Source organism: Zonotrichia albicollis, chromosome 4 (assembly GCF_047830755.1).
Source record: "Zonotrichia albicollis isolate bZonAlb1 chromosome 4, bZonAlb1.hap1, whole genome shotgun sequence".
NCBI classification, from domain to species: domain Eukaryota; kingdom Metazoa; phylum Chordata; class Aves; order Passeriformes; family Passerellidae; genus Zonotrichia; species Zonotrichia albicollis.
This window is the reverse complement of record NC_133822.1, coordinates 42,166,671-42,183,708: the sequence shown is the minus strand read 5'-3', so window position 1 is coordinate 42,183,708 and position 17,038 is coordinate 42,166,671. Positions and strand designations below refer to the sequence as shown.

Here is a 17,038-nt window from a genome sequence, read left to right as displayed (position 1 = left end):
AAAAAAAGCATAATAGCAAGATTCTTGAGGAGAAGACATAGGAAAGAAGAAGTTGTAGACTTGCCCAGTGTCTGTAGCAGGTATCACTTTTCCATAGTCTCTGGTGGACAGGCATGGTGTCCAACCCCCATGTCCAGCAGTGAAGGTCACCAGGCTTTCTGCCAAGTCTGGTGTTGCCGCACTGCTCCCACCCGTGTTTTGAATCAACTTCAGGTTCCTGTGGTGGATAAGCAAATACAAATCAGTCTGAAACATTAAACCCCTCCCCTGAACTTAAGTTTCTTCCCAGAGAAAAGGAGACCATTCAAATGCATTCATACAAATTCATACAAATACACTTTGGTGTGATTTAAATTCTGCTCAAAAGGAGCTTCTTTTGTGTTTTTGGCCTGTGGCACAGAATTGGCTACAGATCCAGAGGTTTTGTCTGAGAATCAAACTTTATCATATGTATGTCCATTGCTAATACAAGTCAGTTAGAGACAATTCCAGTATACTTTGAATAAGTTAGAGCTCCAAAGGGTGCTATAGTGGTGCTGCAACTTGATCGTGAGTGACTCTTTATCTGAGCAAGAGAAAAATTGAATGTAAAGCCCATGTCCAAAAACAAGTTTTACTGCAGCTTGCTGTTGAAATTCAAAGCCAGCTGATCTCATTCCAGTGTGACTCAGAGAGCTCTTCATTGTTTTGATTAATCTGCCCAAAAACATAAAAGCTGATGACTTAGGATGGTTGTAAAGATTGAAGCCCAAATGTTCAGAGCATTTTGACTTAATTGAACAGGTATTAGGAGACATAATTACTATGTAACTTATATAATGTGTGCTTTCTTAAGGCAGTAAAAAAAAACAAACAAACAACAATATTTTGAAAAATTCCTGTAATAATCACATGTATTATTATATCTCGGTTGAATGATTAGTTCCCAGGCTAATGTGCGTTTTCCAGCTTTGTACAACCTATTGATCTAAAGGATTTTGATACTTTCCCATTTTTGGCATTTTCATTGCACCAGAAATGTGCTTGCAGTGGTGACTTAGCTGCAAAAATAATTCTTATCAAAGCACAGTTTGAATTAAAACAAAAACACCCAAAAACTTATTAACCCAATTTAATAGATTTTAAATGTATAGAAGACTTCTGAAGAGAGAAAGGTAATAGTCTGTTCTCCATGCTTTAGGAAAGCAAGTAACTCTATGCAGCAAGTGAGACACTAAAGGACAATATTTTAAAAATAAAGATTGCTGTTATTTGAGTAGACCCAGACAGATGATGAGCTCTTTAGCACTGGCAAGTAAAAAATTACTTATTTCAGAACTGATGAAGATAACACTGACTCTATACTGGAGGAAGGATGGATTATTCTTCTAGCCTGTTTTCCTAAAATACTAAAGTAAGAAACTGAGCAATTTTAAAGCTTTACAACATAGTAGGAACTTTTGATAGAAAATTTCATTTCATATTTCTAGACACGTGGGAAGAAAATTTCATTTTATATTTCTAGACACGTGGGAGAAGAGAACTTAGAGATATAAGCAGGGGGAAGAAAAGAAGGTGGTATGTCAAAACCTGGAATATCTGTGTTTTATTACTTTGATCCTTATTAATATTTGTATCTTGATTTTTCTACCTACTTAATATAATAAGGTTTATCTAGACCCACCTTACCTGAGTTAGATCCACATAATATGAAATGTCTTCCAAAAATGGATGATTTTTTTAACTGAAAATGCTTTAATATTTTTTTAAGACTTTCACTTGATGAAATGTTGTAGTTTTTCATTCCTAGAGGTAGGCAGACAAGGTCAAACAAGATATGAAGACACACACAACCAAAGCAGGTTAGATTTCGGAGAAAAAGATTCCAAACTATTGTGTAGAAGGAAAAAAAAAAGGAAAAAGTATGCTAGTTCCTTGGAATAAACAATGCAGATACTATGCTTGGCTGAATTCTAAATGCAACAATTTTGCAGACAGTAATCAATTTTGGATGTGGTAAAGTAAATATTCCCAGTAGATGGATAAAATGTAACTGATGTTATTTTCTAGGGCAAAAACTGAGCCTTTGTCCTCAAGGTTACTGCAGGAAGCAAAATCTGCGCATCAGTGCTTGCAGCAAACAACCCAAGTGACTCAAAAGCTTTTCTTGAACCCAGAGATGTAATGTTTCAGAAAAAGCACTTAAAAATTTATTTCCATTCCGTATCTCTTTCCAGCTGCAAAAGCCAGTAGATTTGGTTATTTTTGCCCCACTGGTGCTCTGAAGTCCTTGCTGTCATTGAGAAACTCTCAGGAAAGTATGCTTCACTTTCCAGCAAAAGTGTGCCTCAACTAACGGGAAACTAGGCAAGAAGGGAGAGTTTAATATTCTTGATAATTGTAAATCTAGTTTCCAGGGAATTATTTCAAAACTGGAGCTCATCCTCTGACGTTTCTTAAAGTCTTGTAGAATGACCAAATATCAGCTTTTGTGTTGCTACACTCAGTTTGTTCTCAGGATGACTGATTTGCCAGCCAGCTCTGTCAGCATGTTTGTGTGTTTATTTTTAGTAGCAGACTGCAGACAGACAATTGGTATTGGCTGTGGTGTGATTTCTTCACATTTTCAGGTGTCCATTGTCAGTCCTTTGCTGGATGTTGCCTCTCCCTCCAGAACTGGCAGAATGTGTGCTGAGAGAAGTCCTCAATCCTTGTAGTGCTCTATCACCTACCTCAGCTTCATTCATTAAATAGCAGCAGTTTTTAAAGTGTTTCAAGTTTTCCTGGTTGATTTGGTATTGAAACAGTGAGAAAGGCTTACCTGAGCTGCTCTGCCAGCTTTGCTCTGAGAGCAGTAACCTCAGGCAGAGGAGCTGTGGTAACTGGTGGGAAACTAGCATACAACAACTAGAGACTTCTCTGCAGATAAGTTTTCACTAGAACCGTAGCTTTGGTTGATTTCCAAAGTGCTTAGATCCAAAACATGTTGAAACAGAAAGAATCTTGTAATGAGACTGGAAACAATTCATAAAGAAACAGTTGCAGTGGAGTTCAGCTCAGAAATGTGTTTGGTCGCTGTGAAGGCAAGTTGCTGACCTTACTGGTAGAGCAGAGAAGTATTTAAGGTCATAAAATGGTTGTCAACAGAAAAGATATCTTGCAGTCTTCAAAGAAAAAATGCTTGTGTTCTTTTGCTGCTTTTTCCTCAGATTTTTAAATTTCCACAAAAAGTAACATCTTATCAAGTAGATGGCATGTTCTGATATTCTAAACGCTTTATTTAATTGCCAAAATCAAATGATGCTTGCCTCTGTGTCCTGCAGTTGAACTTTGCCCTTACTAGAGCAGTGTTACCACTTTACAGAACCACACAGAAAAGTTTGAAGTGGAAATTATGTACTTTTTTTACATAATGACAGTTAATACTTTTCCGCATAGTAAAATTTCTCACTTATCACTTTCAATTCAGAATAAATGGTTATTTGCAATGTAAAATGTCCATTATAAATTGACAGATTGAATTCAGGAATCCCTGTGTGAAATTCCGTTGTGCAAGTGTTTCATATAACTGACTGGCAAATATGAATTAATAATTTCCTATCATCTCCTCTTCTTTTATGCTTATTCTGCCCTCTGAAGAAGTCTGAGAATTCCAGAACCTGGAAGTAATTTTGTCTAAAAAATAAATGATGTTCACACCTCCAAAACTTGACTGCTTGAGTGCATAGCCGCTGTATATGACTTGTTTATTGGATGTAGTTTTTTTAAGTTTTTGGGTTGCTTTCTGGCACTATTTACAGAGCTAGACAGACTTAGTGGAATTTAAGAATTACCAGTTTTGAAAAGGCTACTTAATTTTTTTGCTGATGTACAGTTTCTCAAAGATATTTCATTTTTCATAATGTAGAAAAGTCAGGTTTATTTTTAAACCACTGTCATGATATTTAAATATGATATTTACAAAACCATCAGGGAATTTACCAATAAACTTGGACTGCATTCAGTCATACTGGCTTCCTGCATTATTGCTTATCTTTACATTTTCTTTAGAAAATGTGCTTTTATTTTGCTGCTTTCATTTTTAATATTGGGCACAAGGGACCTGCTCCCCATCCCATCCCAGACCCATCATTGCACACAAGGAGAATATATTCCTCCTATTACACAATAGCTAAATTCTTAAAGCTAAATTCTTAAAGCATTAGTCAGTGAAAGAGGCAAAATGAAATTAAGGGGTTCTCAGTGCCCTGCTCACCAAGCTGGGTACATGGTCATGCTTCTCTCTCCCTTTGAATCTGGGCTGCTGTGCAAAATGCAGTGCAGTACTCCTGAGACCAGGGTAGATGGAAGCCAAAGGCATGGCTTCCCACAGCCTGTGGGGCAGCCCCGCTGTTGTGGTGTCAGGAGGCAGTGGGCAGAGTTTGCCTCCAAGGACGTATGCCTTTGTGTCTGACTGGTCAGAATATGCAAGCCTGGCCTGGATGGTCACAAGAAGGTGCAGAAGGTATTGGAATGGGTCTTTGGTCCGGAAATATGTGCTGCTCCTCAGCCTTGGTCAACACAGCAAGGTTTGGTAATGGACACAGAGTTTTGGGTAGGAAGAGCACAGACCTTGAGTTGACCCATGGTTGGATAGGCAAGGGTCACAGGAGGTGGTGAGGATGCAGCAAGATGAAACCTGGCAAAATGGCTGCAGGCTACAGTCAGTCTGAGTAACATCAATATGAGGGTCCCCAGAAGGAGAGGTCAGACTTCAGTCAGTCTGCTCAGGAAGTTTTATCAGCAGGAACCCTCTGAGAGAGGACTGCACGAAGGAGCATCTGATTAAATTGACTAGCTCTTGCTATCTTAAAATCTGATGGGCAAATATTTTTAGAGGAAAACAGGGTTGACATATTTATTCAGCATAAATAATTTGTTCCTCTGAGGAAAACTGTGGGAATTTTTGTGCTCGCAGCTGGCACGCATACTGCTGTGCAGTGCAGTTTGCAGTCAGACCAGCAGTACCCTGGTTACAGCTGACCCCAGAAGGTCAGCTTTTGCTAAACATTTTGAAGTGTTTTCTTCCTAAATACTAACCCAATTGTTTACTGTCTACATAAAAACTGTTAATGGTAGGGCTGCTAACTGCAATGAGGATACATGATGCTTTAATTGCAGAGTATGACTCAACAGGAGAGCACTGGAAGTCTGGGTGGGGGCTGAAGGAAGGACTGGATAATAACAGGACACAAAGGTGTGTATACGCAAGAGAGAAAACCTGAGGCTTTGCCGAGTTTCCAGTTATAGTCCAAGCTGAAATACACAAGACCAGTTATGCAACCCTGAGCCAGATTTTTGGCTCTGAATGAAATAATGTTGGTGGCCTATATGGAAATATAGATGGGTTCATTACCTGAACCCCCAGGGAACATGGGTAGGTGTGTGTGGTTCTGGCACAGACAGTCATGGAGCAGGAAGGGCGATGGTGCTGAGCTGCCAAAGGCTGGGGAGCACAGCACAGCGTGGGATGCCCAGTGAACCTTTTGATCAGTGCATGGAACTTGGCAATCCTGAGGCTCACTCTTGCCAAGGGTTGGATTTGTGAAGATATTCTGTGATATGCAGCCATTCCTTCAGGGTATATGATTGAAGTTCATGGCAGTTACCTGATTTGCTAAAAAAATTTGCTGCATTGAAGCACCACCTCCTCCTCCACCCTCACCAGCACTCCTCAACCCACACACGAGCACGCTACATTATAGGTACATTAGGATGCCTACTTAAACTTTGCTATTTAGCACTGATTCTAGCACAAATTTCTATTTGAAATGCAGTGAGTACCCAATTATAGCACTTAATAGCATTCTTCATTCCCACAACTCTTTGTTTGATCCATTGGTTGGTACATTAAAAATATCAACAAGAAAACACAGTGCTTAGAAACTGAGGCAATTGGATTCCTCTGGAACAATATGAAACAAGACTTAAGAAAAAATTGCCAAGTGGTACCACCATGTCAATGAGATACTTTCTTCTCAACTTCTGGCAAAGAGTAATTACTTCTAAGAACTCATTGCTTTATTCTTGGGGATGATATTTAAAAGATTTAGATGCTATGCCTCTGCCTTCACTGATGCTATTAATTGGTTTTGAGACACATCCCCGTTTTTGTCATTTCTAAAGGTGAAGGCTGTTCTGTGTTTTGTTAATGATGACAGCACTGCTGAGAAAAAGGAAGGTCTAAAATATTTGACTTTAAGAACATGACAGATTAAATAACCTGGGGGGTCCTAATAATCATCATTCACAATGTAGGAGATGACAAGGGGAAATTTCTAAGATGACATTTTGTCACTTGTGGTAGTCACTTAAAATGACAAAAGCTATACATTCTGCTCTGCAGCTTCTTTACTCTAATTGGGCCAATTTTGCTATCATGCTATTATCCTGCAGAGCAGAACTGGTGACAAACAAAGAGGCTTTTGTGATCTCAGCAGAATATTCTTCCATGAGCTCAAGAAAATAACTTGCCAAAAGAGAATGAAAATGGTGCCCGCATTTTGTGGCTGGCCAGAAGCCCAAGGCTCATGTCTGTCTGGAAAACGTCTCATCTGCATTTTTAGTTCCTGCTTGCTTATGGTGGAATTTTGCAGAAGGGACCTCTAGTCAAAGGAACTATAATTGCATTTGGGATTTTTCCTGTTACATTAAATTACTTACCTTGGGATACGGCATAGGAAAAAGGGGGCTAAACTTCTCTTCTGCACTCTCTGTGATTTTGGCAGTCTGCTTTAATTTAACCATATTTTCCACTATGCACGATCACATAATAATTCCTTTTAAGTATGTAATGACATAAAAGTTGATTGTGTTAGCACATGCTTCTTTGTAGCTATTGAGAAACTTAATCCATTTTAAAAACGTTTGAACTTTGGGAGAAAAATTGTCATAAACAGCTACATGAAGAGTAGTAAGGAAGTGGTTCTATAAGCTGTTAAAGTAGTGTGAAATCCTGAAACAACCCATCTTGTTAAGATGAAAACATATTATTTATTATCATTCAGAAGCTTTGGGCAAAAATGTGTTTAGTAACACACATTTGTTAACATGGAATAAAATTACACTGGAATGTAGCATGGAGTGTATGTGGAGTGGGCATATATCCAGCTCATCTAAAATACAGTCATTTCATGGAAGTGTTAAGCTGTTAAAACATATTGCTATCAAGAAACAGTTGTTTATTATAATAAGCATTGTTTTTCTGCATGACAGAAGTAGGAAAATGTCATTATTAATGTTGCCCATGATTTGGACAAAGATAGCCTTTGTTTCCGTCTACTGAACGAGGTATTTATATTCATTGTTTTGGGGAAACTAAAATTGGAAAACTGAAGGTAAATATTTCTCTCAATCCTTTAGCACAGTTAAATCTGCAGGGTTCAGATTAAGCAGCGATGCTGGTATGCAGTTAGTCAGCATTATGTAAGGCACCAAACACTGTAAAACAGACTACCAAAAATATTATGGTGGTGTCACTTTGGCTGAAGAGCTGCACATTTTCCCAGACCTTCCCTCTTGCCCTTTACTCCATATGCTTATGCTACAATTCATAGAATTATACATTAGTTTGGCTTGGAGAAGTCTTTTAAGGACAATCTAGAACAGCCTCCCTGAAATGAGCAGGGACACCTTCAACTAGATCAGTTTGCTCTGAGCTCTATTCAACCTGACCTTCAATGTTTTCAGGGAACCTCTTTGGACAACCTGTTCCAGTATTGCACCTTTCTTACTGTAGAAAATTCCTTCTTTATATCTCATCTGAATCAGTCCTCTCTTGGTTTAAAACCATTGTCCTTTGTCCTATTGCAATGGTTCTTACTAAAAAGTCACCATATTTCTTGTAAGTGTTCTCTAAGTACTAGAAGGCTGCCATAAGGTCTCCTCAGAGCCTTCTCTTCTCCAAGTTAAATAGTCCCAACTCTCTCACCCTTTTTTCACAGGAACATATTTCATCCCCCAAACCATTTTTTTGTGTCCCTCTTCTGGACCCTCTCCACAGGTCCATTCCTCTTGTATGCTGGGGCCCTACAGCTGGATGCAATGCTTCAGGTGGAGTGTCACCTGCAGAATGGAGCAGAGCAGAGGGCCAGAGTCACTTCTCTCAACTTGCTGGCCCTGCTTCCTGTTTATGCAGCTTGAGATACATTTGGGATCACTCAGCTTGATGCTGTCTGTAAACATGGTGAGGGAGCACTGGATCCCATTGTCTGTGGCATTGATGAAGATACTAAACACTACTCTTCTCAATAAAGACCTTTGAAGGACACCCCTCACCACCAATTTCCATCTGGACATTGGACCAGATTATGAGTTAGCAGCTCCTGATTTCAGTAAGAGTTGTTTTCTTAGCTAAGAGTGCTCAAATCTCATTTCTAGATACCCTACTGTTACTTCTGCCTTCCTGAAATTCCAGGTCAACTTGGAGTTTTTGTTGTGCTAATGCAGCTTGCTCATGAAGTACACTCATTTCCAACTCTGCAGCTACGTGGTGCTCATGGAGCCTGAGCTGAATCGAGTGCCATCCTGCTGCTGAGCCACCTGAGCCACCAGCACTGCTCCTCAGGGCATGCATGACTCCTGCTACACCAGCAGTGAGGGCTGTTTCATGGCCTACTTCAAGCCATCAACTCTGCACTTCTGGCTGTGTCCAGATCAGCAGCCACAGCTTTCATTCATAGCCATACCCCAAATTCTGGCATCTCCAGATTCTGTTCCCCTGTGTCCCAGTCCGTTAACCCTGCTCTACTCTTCCTCGTCAGTCCTGTCTCTACTTTATCCTTATTTACAAATCCCTCTGTATCTGCCTACTGAAACATCCCCTCTGTCTTCCAAGGCTCATTAATGCTCTCTGAGGCAGGCTGAAAGTCTCAGCAGGTTTACCTCTTTGTCTTTAGCTGGCATATTTTCATTCTCTCTCAGGAAGGGAGAGGTGCCAGAGCTCCCTGAGCAGCTCCGTTTTTATCTCCCATCCCAGACTTCTTAGAGAAAAGCCACAGTAAACTGCTGAAAACTTAAAGGAAGGATGTCATCCTTACCAGGAGGAGCTCCTGGTAAATGCCACTCCCTGCAAAAGAAGTGCATTATCATAAAATGTCCACATCAAGTGAAGGAGTCCGAATCAAGCAGCATATGTTCTGACAGAGAATTCTTTCAGATGATGACAGGACATAAAAACGTCTTAATTGGGACTAATACAATGCAATGTACTAAATATTTGACAGTGCATAATATCTTTATTTAGAACAATAAAGCATATGTATATAATGTAAATTCCAAATCTGAACTGGTATAAAAAGGGATCTGGGAAAACATCTATCTTTAAGAGGACACATATGTACATACACATCACATTTTATAAACTTTGTTGATCACCTTCAGTCAGAATGTAACTATGCAAAACTGTGCTGGCATTTACATTGAAATAAATGAATTTGCCCATAATGCAACCAGCAAACGTCTGTGTCTCTATCACTAAAGAGTCTGAAGTTTCCACGTTCCATTAATTTGATAAAAAAATAACAACATGCCACCATTACTGTAGATCTGCATTTAAGACAGCTGAATCAGATTTATGAATTGAAAAATGTTGGATAATTCTTAAACGTAAATCAAACTCAAAATATCAGTATTTTATGTGTACTGTTAAAATTTCAAAGTAATAATTCTGTTTTGTGTACTGAACACTTTCAGCATATTATGTAGAGCAACAGAGAAAACAGAGCTGCCGCAGATGAGAATCTAAAACATGTGCAGGTTGTACACATACTCCATAGTAAAGCACATTTTATATGCTTATAAAATGACCTTGTGATGAAATAAGTACCATTAATTCATTCAAGTAAATACACATCTAAAGTAGAACAGTTACTCAGTATAAGACTATCTGCTTTTTTATTCTCACAAGGCCACTAGTAATTGCATGCAAAGTTCAACTATTTCAAAGGAAACCTAAAAATGTTACATTTCTCACCAAACCACAGATATCCAAAAGCCAAATTTTGTTGACTTTTATAAGAAAAAAATAAAACACCCCTTTTCCCCCCAGTTTTATTCTAAGAGGGAGTGTGCTGATTTTCCAAGTATGTTAATGTATGGGCTCTGTCTACCCAAAAAGAAGACTGAAAAACTGATCATTCTTTAGAAGTTAAATTTCTTTAGAAGTTGAGAAGCAATTAAAGTCTATTTCTGCCACTCCATCTCCAACTGAAGAGTACATTACTCTATTTCCATTGATTTCAAAGATGTCTCACAAGTCAGTAGTCTTTCAGAATCTCACTATGTCCAAAGTAAAGATCTCCTCAGTGGGCACAGAAAGTTTCCAGTAAATTCACGATGCCACTTCAAAGTGCCATGCCACCTAGTGTATCCATGAATGCCCAGAAGTCTCCTTCTGGGTTGCAAAAGGATTGAGAACACTCAATCAGATCTCTCTTGTATTCAGATCTCTCAAAATGAGGGCAAAGAATGGGAAAACCATGTGGTCCAACAACAGTTCTGCTTACTCTAGGTGTCACACGACTTTTGAACACATTCAAACAGTGTTTGTGATGTGAAGGTCAAAAAGTATACATGAGCTTTCTTTCTGTTCTCATATCACTCAAAATTTACCTTGCTCCATGGAAGAGATTAAAGTGTCTGACATTATTTGAAAGTGACTGGAAAGTGAACATTTTGTCATAATCAATTTTTATTTCTGTTTCAATTCACAACTGGTATTTTCAATAGTGTTGAAGATTAAGAAGCCTAAAATTTGAATAGGCTGCTTTTGAATATCAAAGCATAATTTGGGGCACACCAATGTGACCCAAATAAAGAGTAATTGAGTATTTGATTTTCTGGAAAGAATGCACTTAGAAAAATGAACGTTTTTTTATCAACAAAGAACATTAATAAATATAAGATTTTTGTTTTACTGAAGCTAAGGAAAAAACCCAAACCCTCAAATGCATGAGCTAGCCTCAAGAGCACATTTTATGAAGTATTTAAGGTTTTCATAGAATGTGTAAGGATAATTGCTTCCATTTACTTTGGATACTTTTCCATTCAGTCAAACCCAGTACGCAGTTATTCTCTGCATTACCAATAAGGTGCAAATTTCCATCAGTACATCATGCTGACATTTCTTTTAGGATACCTCTTAAAAAAGTTTGAAACTCAAAATCTGAGGGCCTTGTGAGTAAAGAACTAGAGAGATTCAAAGAAGACTCAGCTTTATATTGGGAATTCCATTTTTTTGAGGAATGCTCTTGCTTTTTAGAAGTGATGAGCAACCCTGGTTATCAATTGGTGAGTGCTCCAGCATCTTCAGAATAAATGTGAAGTCCTGATTCTAACGCTAAGCTTCTTTTGATCTAGTCTAAGAGAAGCTCCTTAGGTGATGCAAACTGCAAAGTTCTGTTATTCTTAACAGAACTATGCTAATTTATACCAGCTGAGGAGGACTTGAAGACCTTTTTCTGACAAACAGATAGTGCAAAAAAGGCCTGAGTAAAAATAAAAATTCCGCATGATCAAATCTTTCAGTGAATTTGTGAGAAATTTCAACCTTATTACAGTAGAGTCAAAATTCCACGCAGTGTAGCTACTGATGATGCCGCAGCATCAAGTATGGCAAGGTTCTGAGATTTTTTTCTCTTTACAAGTCTGAAAGACAGTTTTACCAATAATACACACAGACATACAAACCCACACACACATACGCACGTATATATTATATGTATGACATATTCTTTGTATGCATCGTTCTCAGAAAATTGAGCAGAAGATTAAAACTTCCACAAGGACTCCTAAAAAATTTAGTAACTATACATTTTAAGGAGAACTCCAAATTTATGCAAAACTTTAAAAGGGCTGGTGGGATTTTTTTGTTTTTTTTTTTTTTTAGGTTTTCAAGTTATTTAAACTAAAACTCTGGCTGAGCTGGTCAATATCATGACAGATGACAGTTTGTCACCTCATGTGAGCCTTTACCTTTACCCTTCTGAATTTCAACCCCTAATACAGGTAAATAATTCATACTCATTATCTGGGAAGAGATAAGATGAAAAGATGCACAACTACACTTGTAACTTTTACCATGGTATTTTTAGGATTTACTTGAAAATGCACATCTGTACATCAGTCCTGTTCATATTCCATGGATACTGTAACAGTAATAGATGCAGAAGACAGGTGGGAAACAAAGCCTTTCTCTTTTGTTTCAAAAGAATTAAATTTCAAGAGTGGAGAACGCCAAGATATTAAAGCTTACTAATCACTTAAAACACAATGCAAACATTAATTACAGCTGATGTAAGTAAAAGCTAAATACACTCTCAGGATCTTTCAGATTTTCTATGCTATACATTTACAGATAAGGTATAAATGGCATGCATCTTCAGAATTTAAAATGCATTTCATGGGTTTGTCTTTATTGTGATGTTTGAATGCAATTCAGACTCTTTACTTTGCCTTAGCATGACTGGAAATTTCACCAGTGTTCACATACTCAGCAGTTACACTTAATTCTTCGAAGCTCCATGAGGTACATTCACCTCCTGTTTACTTTGTCTTCATCCAGTATTTGGTTCTCCTGAACAGAGACCACCAACGCTGATGAATTCTTGAGGCTTTCTGTGGTGGGCAACCAGCCACCTGGCAGCCGATAGAGACCACGTGTTGCTGCACTCCCTGCCTTTGACAGGCATAAACACAGCTCCTTATAAGTCTAAGTCTAGAGCACGAGCTCAGGGCATGACTTTGCTTTCAAGTTCTATATACAAAATTGAAGAGTATGTTATCTGTATCCGTTTCTGTGTTTTCTGTCAGTTCAGAGACCTTCATCTGAAGACATCAAGGTAGAGGACACAGAATTTAAATTAAGGATGCAAAGGTATTTGTGACTTGCAATGATTACACACTGTTGGAGGCATTTGAAAGATGCTTTTTTTGTTCAGGACATATTTTGTTTGCCAGAGTCAGCTGCAAGTATTAATGCAATTAAAAAACCTCAAATGTCACACAAGGTAGATATTCACATAAGATACAGTCCTGCTAAGTGCACACTCTTCTTGTCATTGTTCAATTCAGTGTTGGTTTCACAGTAACAAACACAAATTGTCCTCATTTCTGTATCATGTCTATGGAGTCATGGGCAGCAACAACAGATGCAGACTCAGTCTGTCACTCCAGAAGGAATACGAATGTGCTTAAAGCTGCTTCATTTATGAAGCGAACATGGAACTGTTACCTGCCTGAAGAGAAAAACAGAAATTTTGATTTTACTGATTAGTTTTTCTTTCTGTATTACTAAAAAAATAGATCTTTTCCCAGACATACAACATAGACATTTTTTTCTTATAATTTTGGAAATAAATTTAATGACACTTGCATAGGGATTTCTTTACTCAGAAGGAAAAATGTTATAAGATTTACTTTCCTGATGCAAGAACACACTTGCCTGCAAAAGCTCATTGATGTCATCTAAGGTAATGGAACCACTTTCATGTTTTACAGAATTGTTTGGGCATTTTGGTATTGGCAATCTCTGGCAGCAAACTTCCCTTTGAAGTCATCTGGACAAACCAAATTGAGTTTACATCTTTGGAAAAATGGAACAACTTGTCCAATGCAGTGACAACTTGGCTTCTCAATGAGCATATGGTAGAACAAAGCAGTTAAGGATAATGAAAAATCTCCCAAGCTGTAGATAATTCAATCATATTGAACACCTGAGAGTAAGTGCTACAGGATGACCTGCAGACTGAGATTGTCTGTTATACTCTGACGCTGAGATTGTCTGTTATACTCTGACGCTGCTCTTTCCACTCATGATGTAAAGAACCCAGTGCTGTCTGAATTTTCCAGACTCTTACATAGATGCCATGGGTTAAATACAGCACAGTTTCTGTGGTATGCAGCTTCTTGTCAGAGAAGTGCTGCTCTGCAGAGGACAGCTGGGACTGAGAAACCTCACTTACCTTTGCTGCTCACTCTTATATACTAAAGCAAGACTGATGCATCTGATAAAGCCACACAGGCTACAGAAATGTGCTGACTAAGCTACAATGATATGAAAGCTCAGCTCTCCTTGGCCTGTTCTCCTACACTCACCTGCTAATTTTACCAAATTGTGTTTTTTAGTTCACATTGCTTTGAAACAGCTGTAGTGTAACAGCTGAAGGATTCTCTGTATCTGCTCTAACACCAAAAAGGAGAAGCAGTGGCTGGGCTTTGTTCTGGAATTCTTGTAAATTTCATTTTGAAGCATTCAAGTTAAAAATCAAAGGTCTATATTCATGAAACAGGATTAATTAAATTAGCTGCTAAAGATCTTATGCAATGCTAAATGCTACCTACTGATAGCAGGATTTCTTTTTTTTTTCCTGAAAATGGACTCTGAATCACTTTATATTGCAGCAGCTGAAAGTAGTTCAGTCTGTGGTAAAACTCGCACCATAACCAACTTACCAGTACACAAAACAGTAACAGTGTTGAGGGAGAAAAAGCAACAGCTACACTTGTAGATGTTCCTTTTCTTTTTGCTGCAACATACTGGAAAAAAAAAAGGTACTTTATTACTACAGTAATAGCCTTCCAAGGAAATGGAATAGAAGAGTTTATAAATTAGTTAAAATTTAAAGAAGGGGACCCAAGAATTATAATTTGTGTTTGATATTAGCTCTTCCTACTTGTAGATGAAAATTCCTAATTTCTCAGGGAGGAGAAAATTGTAATAGGCATCTACATCTATGCCATGTATGCCAAAACACATGCCATATATTTATGAAGACATCTGATAGAAAACGCAATCTGTTTCAAGTTCCTGCAAAGGTCCTCTCCTGCATTTAATTGTGTCACCTTTTCTTCATATAAATTATGTTTTGCATTTTCTGTGAAATTAAAAGGAAGATGTATGTTCATTTCACAGGTTTTAACACCTATGAGGATGATGTGCAAAATGAGTTATTTGTAGGAACTAATATACTTGATGAAATAAATACACAGCCTTCCATTCTATATTCTGTATATGAAGAAAATTTTTTAAGAATTTATTACTTTAGCAAGCTTAAACACAGAAAATTTCAGCTCCTGTGACCAAACTGCTAGATCAGAACTTTGCCTATTTGTCCCTTAACCAATGGGCAGCCCAGGCATTTCACACAGTGTGAGAACACTACAGGACATGTCCTCCTGCCGCCTGCATCAAATCTTTCCCTATAAATCATTCACAGTTAAAATCTGACCAAACATCATTAATTATGAAGCTAAACAATACTCTCAAAATGCTTTAGCATAGACTTATTCTTACTTAAAATGTCCCTAAATACTTTCCTGGATTTCACAGAATTCCTTGCCCAAGTCATGTACAAGGAACTTCAAAGACTTGAACTGTTATTTCTAAGATATTTTTGATTCTCTCAGAACTTTTTCTCTTTAAAAATCAGATAATTTAGTGTATAAGTAGGAAGAAAACCGTGAATCATTTCAGGATGACCTTAAGAAGTTATTAACATTTGAATGAGTTCTCAATAACTTTCCACAAATATAAAAAAAAAAACCAGAAAACATAGTAGCCTGGGAAAATTAAAAAAGTGAAAGAACATAAAAAATGTTATTGTAAAAGGTATTTAAAAGGATTTAGGAGCACAACCAGAAAGACATTGCTTTTTATTTATTTCTATAACTTCAACCTAGCTTTATAACACACAACAAATAACAACATTTACTTTATTTTGTTGGTTTTCCTATAGGTCTCAGCAGTCCTTTCTCACAGTGGGAATAAAGACAGATAAAATGATGTCCCCATAATAAAACGCTGTATGCAGAACTATCCTCCATATCAACCTCTGTGCTTAAACCAGAAAGTCCTTTAAATGGCACACTCTAAGCACATACTTTATCTCTGCAGCAAGACCTTGTGTTTGGGGCCTTTTTGTGTTTGTCACACAGCTAAACACAAAGTAGCTCTCAGAGATAAAATTACATCTGTAAGTAGAAATTTTAAGTGAAACATATACCTTATTTCATTTTCCTCTTGATAGTCATGACACTGTGTAGTTTCATCACTTTCTGGTCTGGATTTGGGATGTATTTTCTAGGAAGAAAATGCACTAAATATAAATATTCTAAAGCTATAAATATTCTAAAGCTTTCTTTAGTAACTAAACAATTGTATGTTTCAATTTGCATCAGATGTTCAATATCAAAGTCATCTTGCAAAATGTAGGCCAAACCTTGTCCTCTAACATTCATCTACTACTGATAAAAATTTTACTATTGAAGGTTTTGTATTGTAGGCAGGGGCATAAGGGCCAAAAGAAAAAAAAAAAAAAAAAAGAAAAAAAAGAATCCTTTCTCAATATACAATAGGAGAAATGGAAAATTGGGTGAATCACACAATTTTTGTTTCCAATTAGAGAGTGATCATGCTGATAAGACAGGATTTCCACTTTGATGGTAGAATTCAAGAATTTGACACACAGATTTACATCTGCAAGTCACAGTTAAGTGGAGATCAAAAGAGGTGTCACTTGCTTTCCAATACAGAATGGTTCTCTTATTCCCACCTTCCCACAGCTAAGAAATGTAGCATCACTATGTAAACAATTATATGTAGTATCTCTTACCTTCCAGTATAGGGCTCCCAAAATAAAGCCAATAAGGAGAGACAGCAATGATGTCAGTGCTATGCTGATCCCTTGCAGGCTGGAGCTGCTAATGAAGCCAAGTGCTTCTTCTGTAATTAAAGATACTCTCATTAGTGAAGACAGATTTATAGCAGAAAACTGTCTTCAGGGCAACACTATTAGCAAGAGCACTTTCATGCACCACCTACATAACAGCATCTTAAACAGCAGAACAGATACTTCAAAGTGCAATGTACATAAGATGAACTTCATACAAAATCTTACAGCAAATTTTTGACCACAAGGATGCTCCACCCACTTCTGAAACAACAATGTTGAAAAGTACCAAAACCAATTCTCTTTTTGCCATTTGTAGAGAATCATCTCTTTCCTACATTTCAAAGTTTTGG

The 17,038-nt window shown here is 37.6% G+C and overlaps 1 protein-coding gene across 1 annotated transcript in view; it reads right to left on the bottom strand.

Annotated features, from left to right (window-relative positions):
* Positions 1-11,861: 11,861 nt before the first annotated feature.
* Positions 11,862-17,038, bottom strand: part of KITLG (KIT ligand) — a 54,149-nt gene continuing 48,972 nt past the window's right edge. Inside the window, exons 7-10 of the mRNA XM_005480665.4 lie at positions 16,629-16,738; positions 16,020-16,096; positions 14,470-14,553; positions 11,862-13,253 (exon numbers count right to left, since the gene is read on the bottom strand). Coding sequence (XP_005480722.1) covers positions 14,514-14,553; positions 16,020-16,096; positions 16,629-16,738 — 227 coding nt within the window. The 3' untranslated portion in view covers positions 11,862-13,253; positions 14,470-14,513. The remainder of the gene's footprint in view (positions 13,254-14,469; positions 14,554-16,019; positions 16,097-16,628; positions 16,739-17,038) is intronic.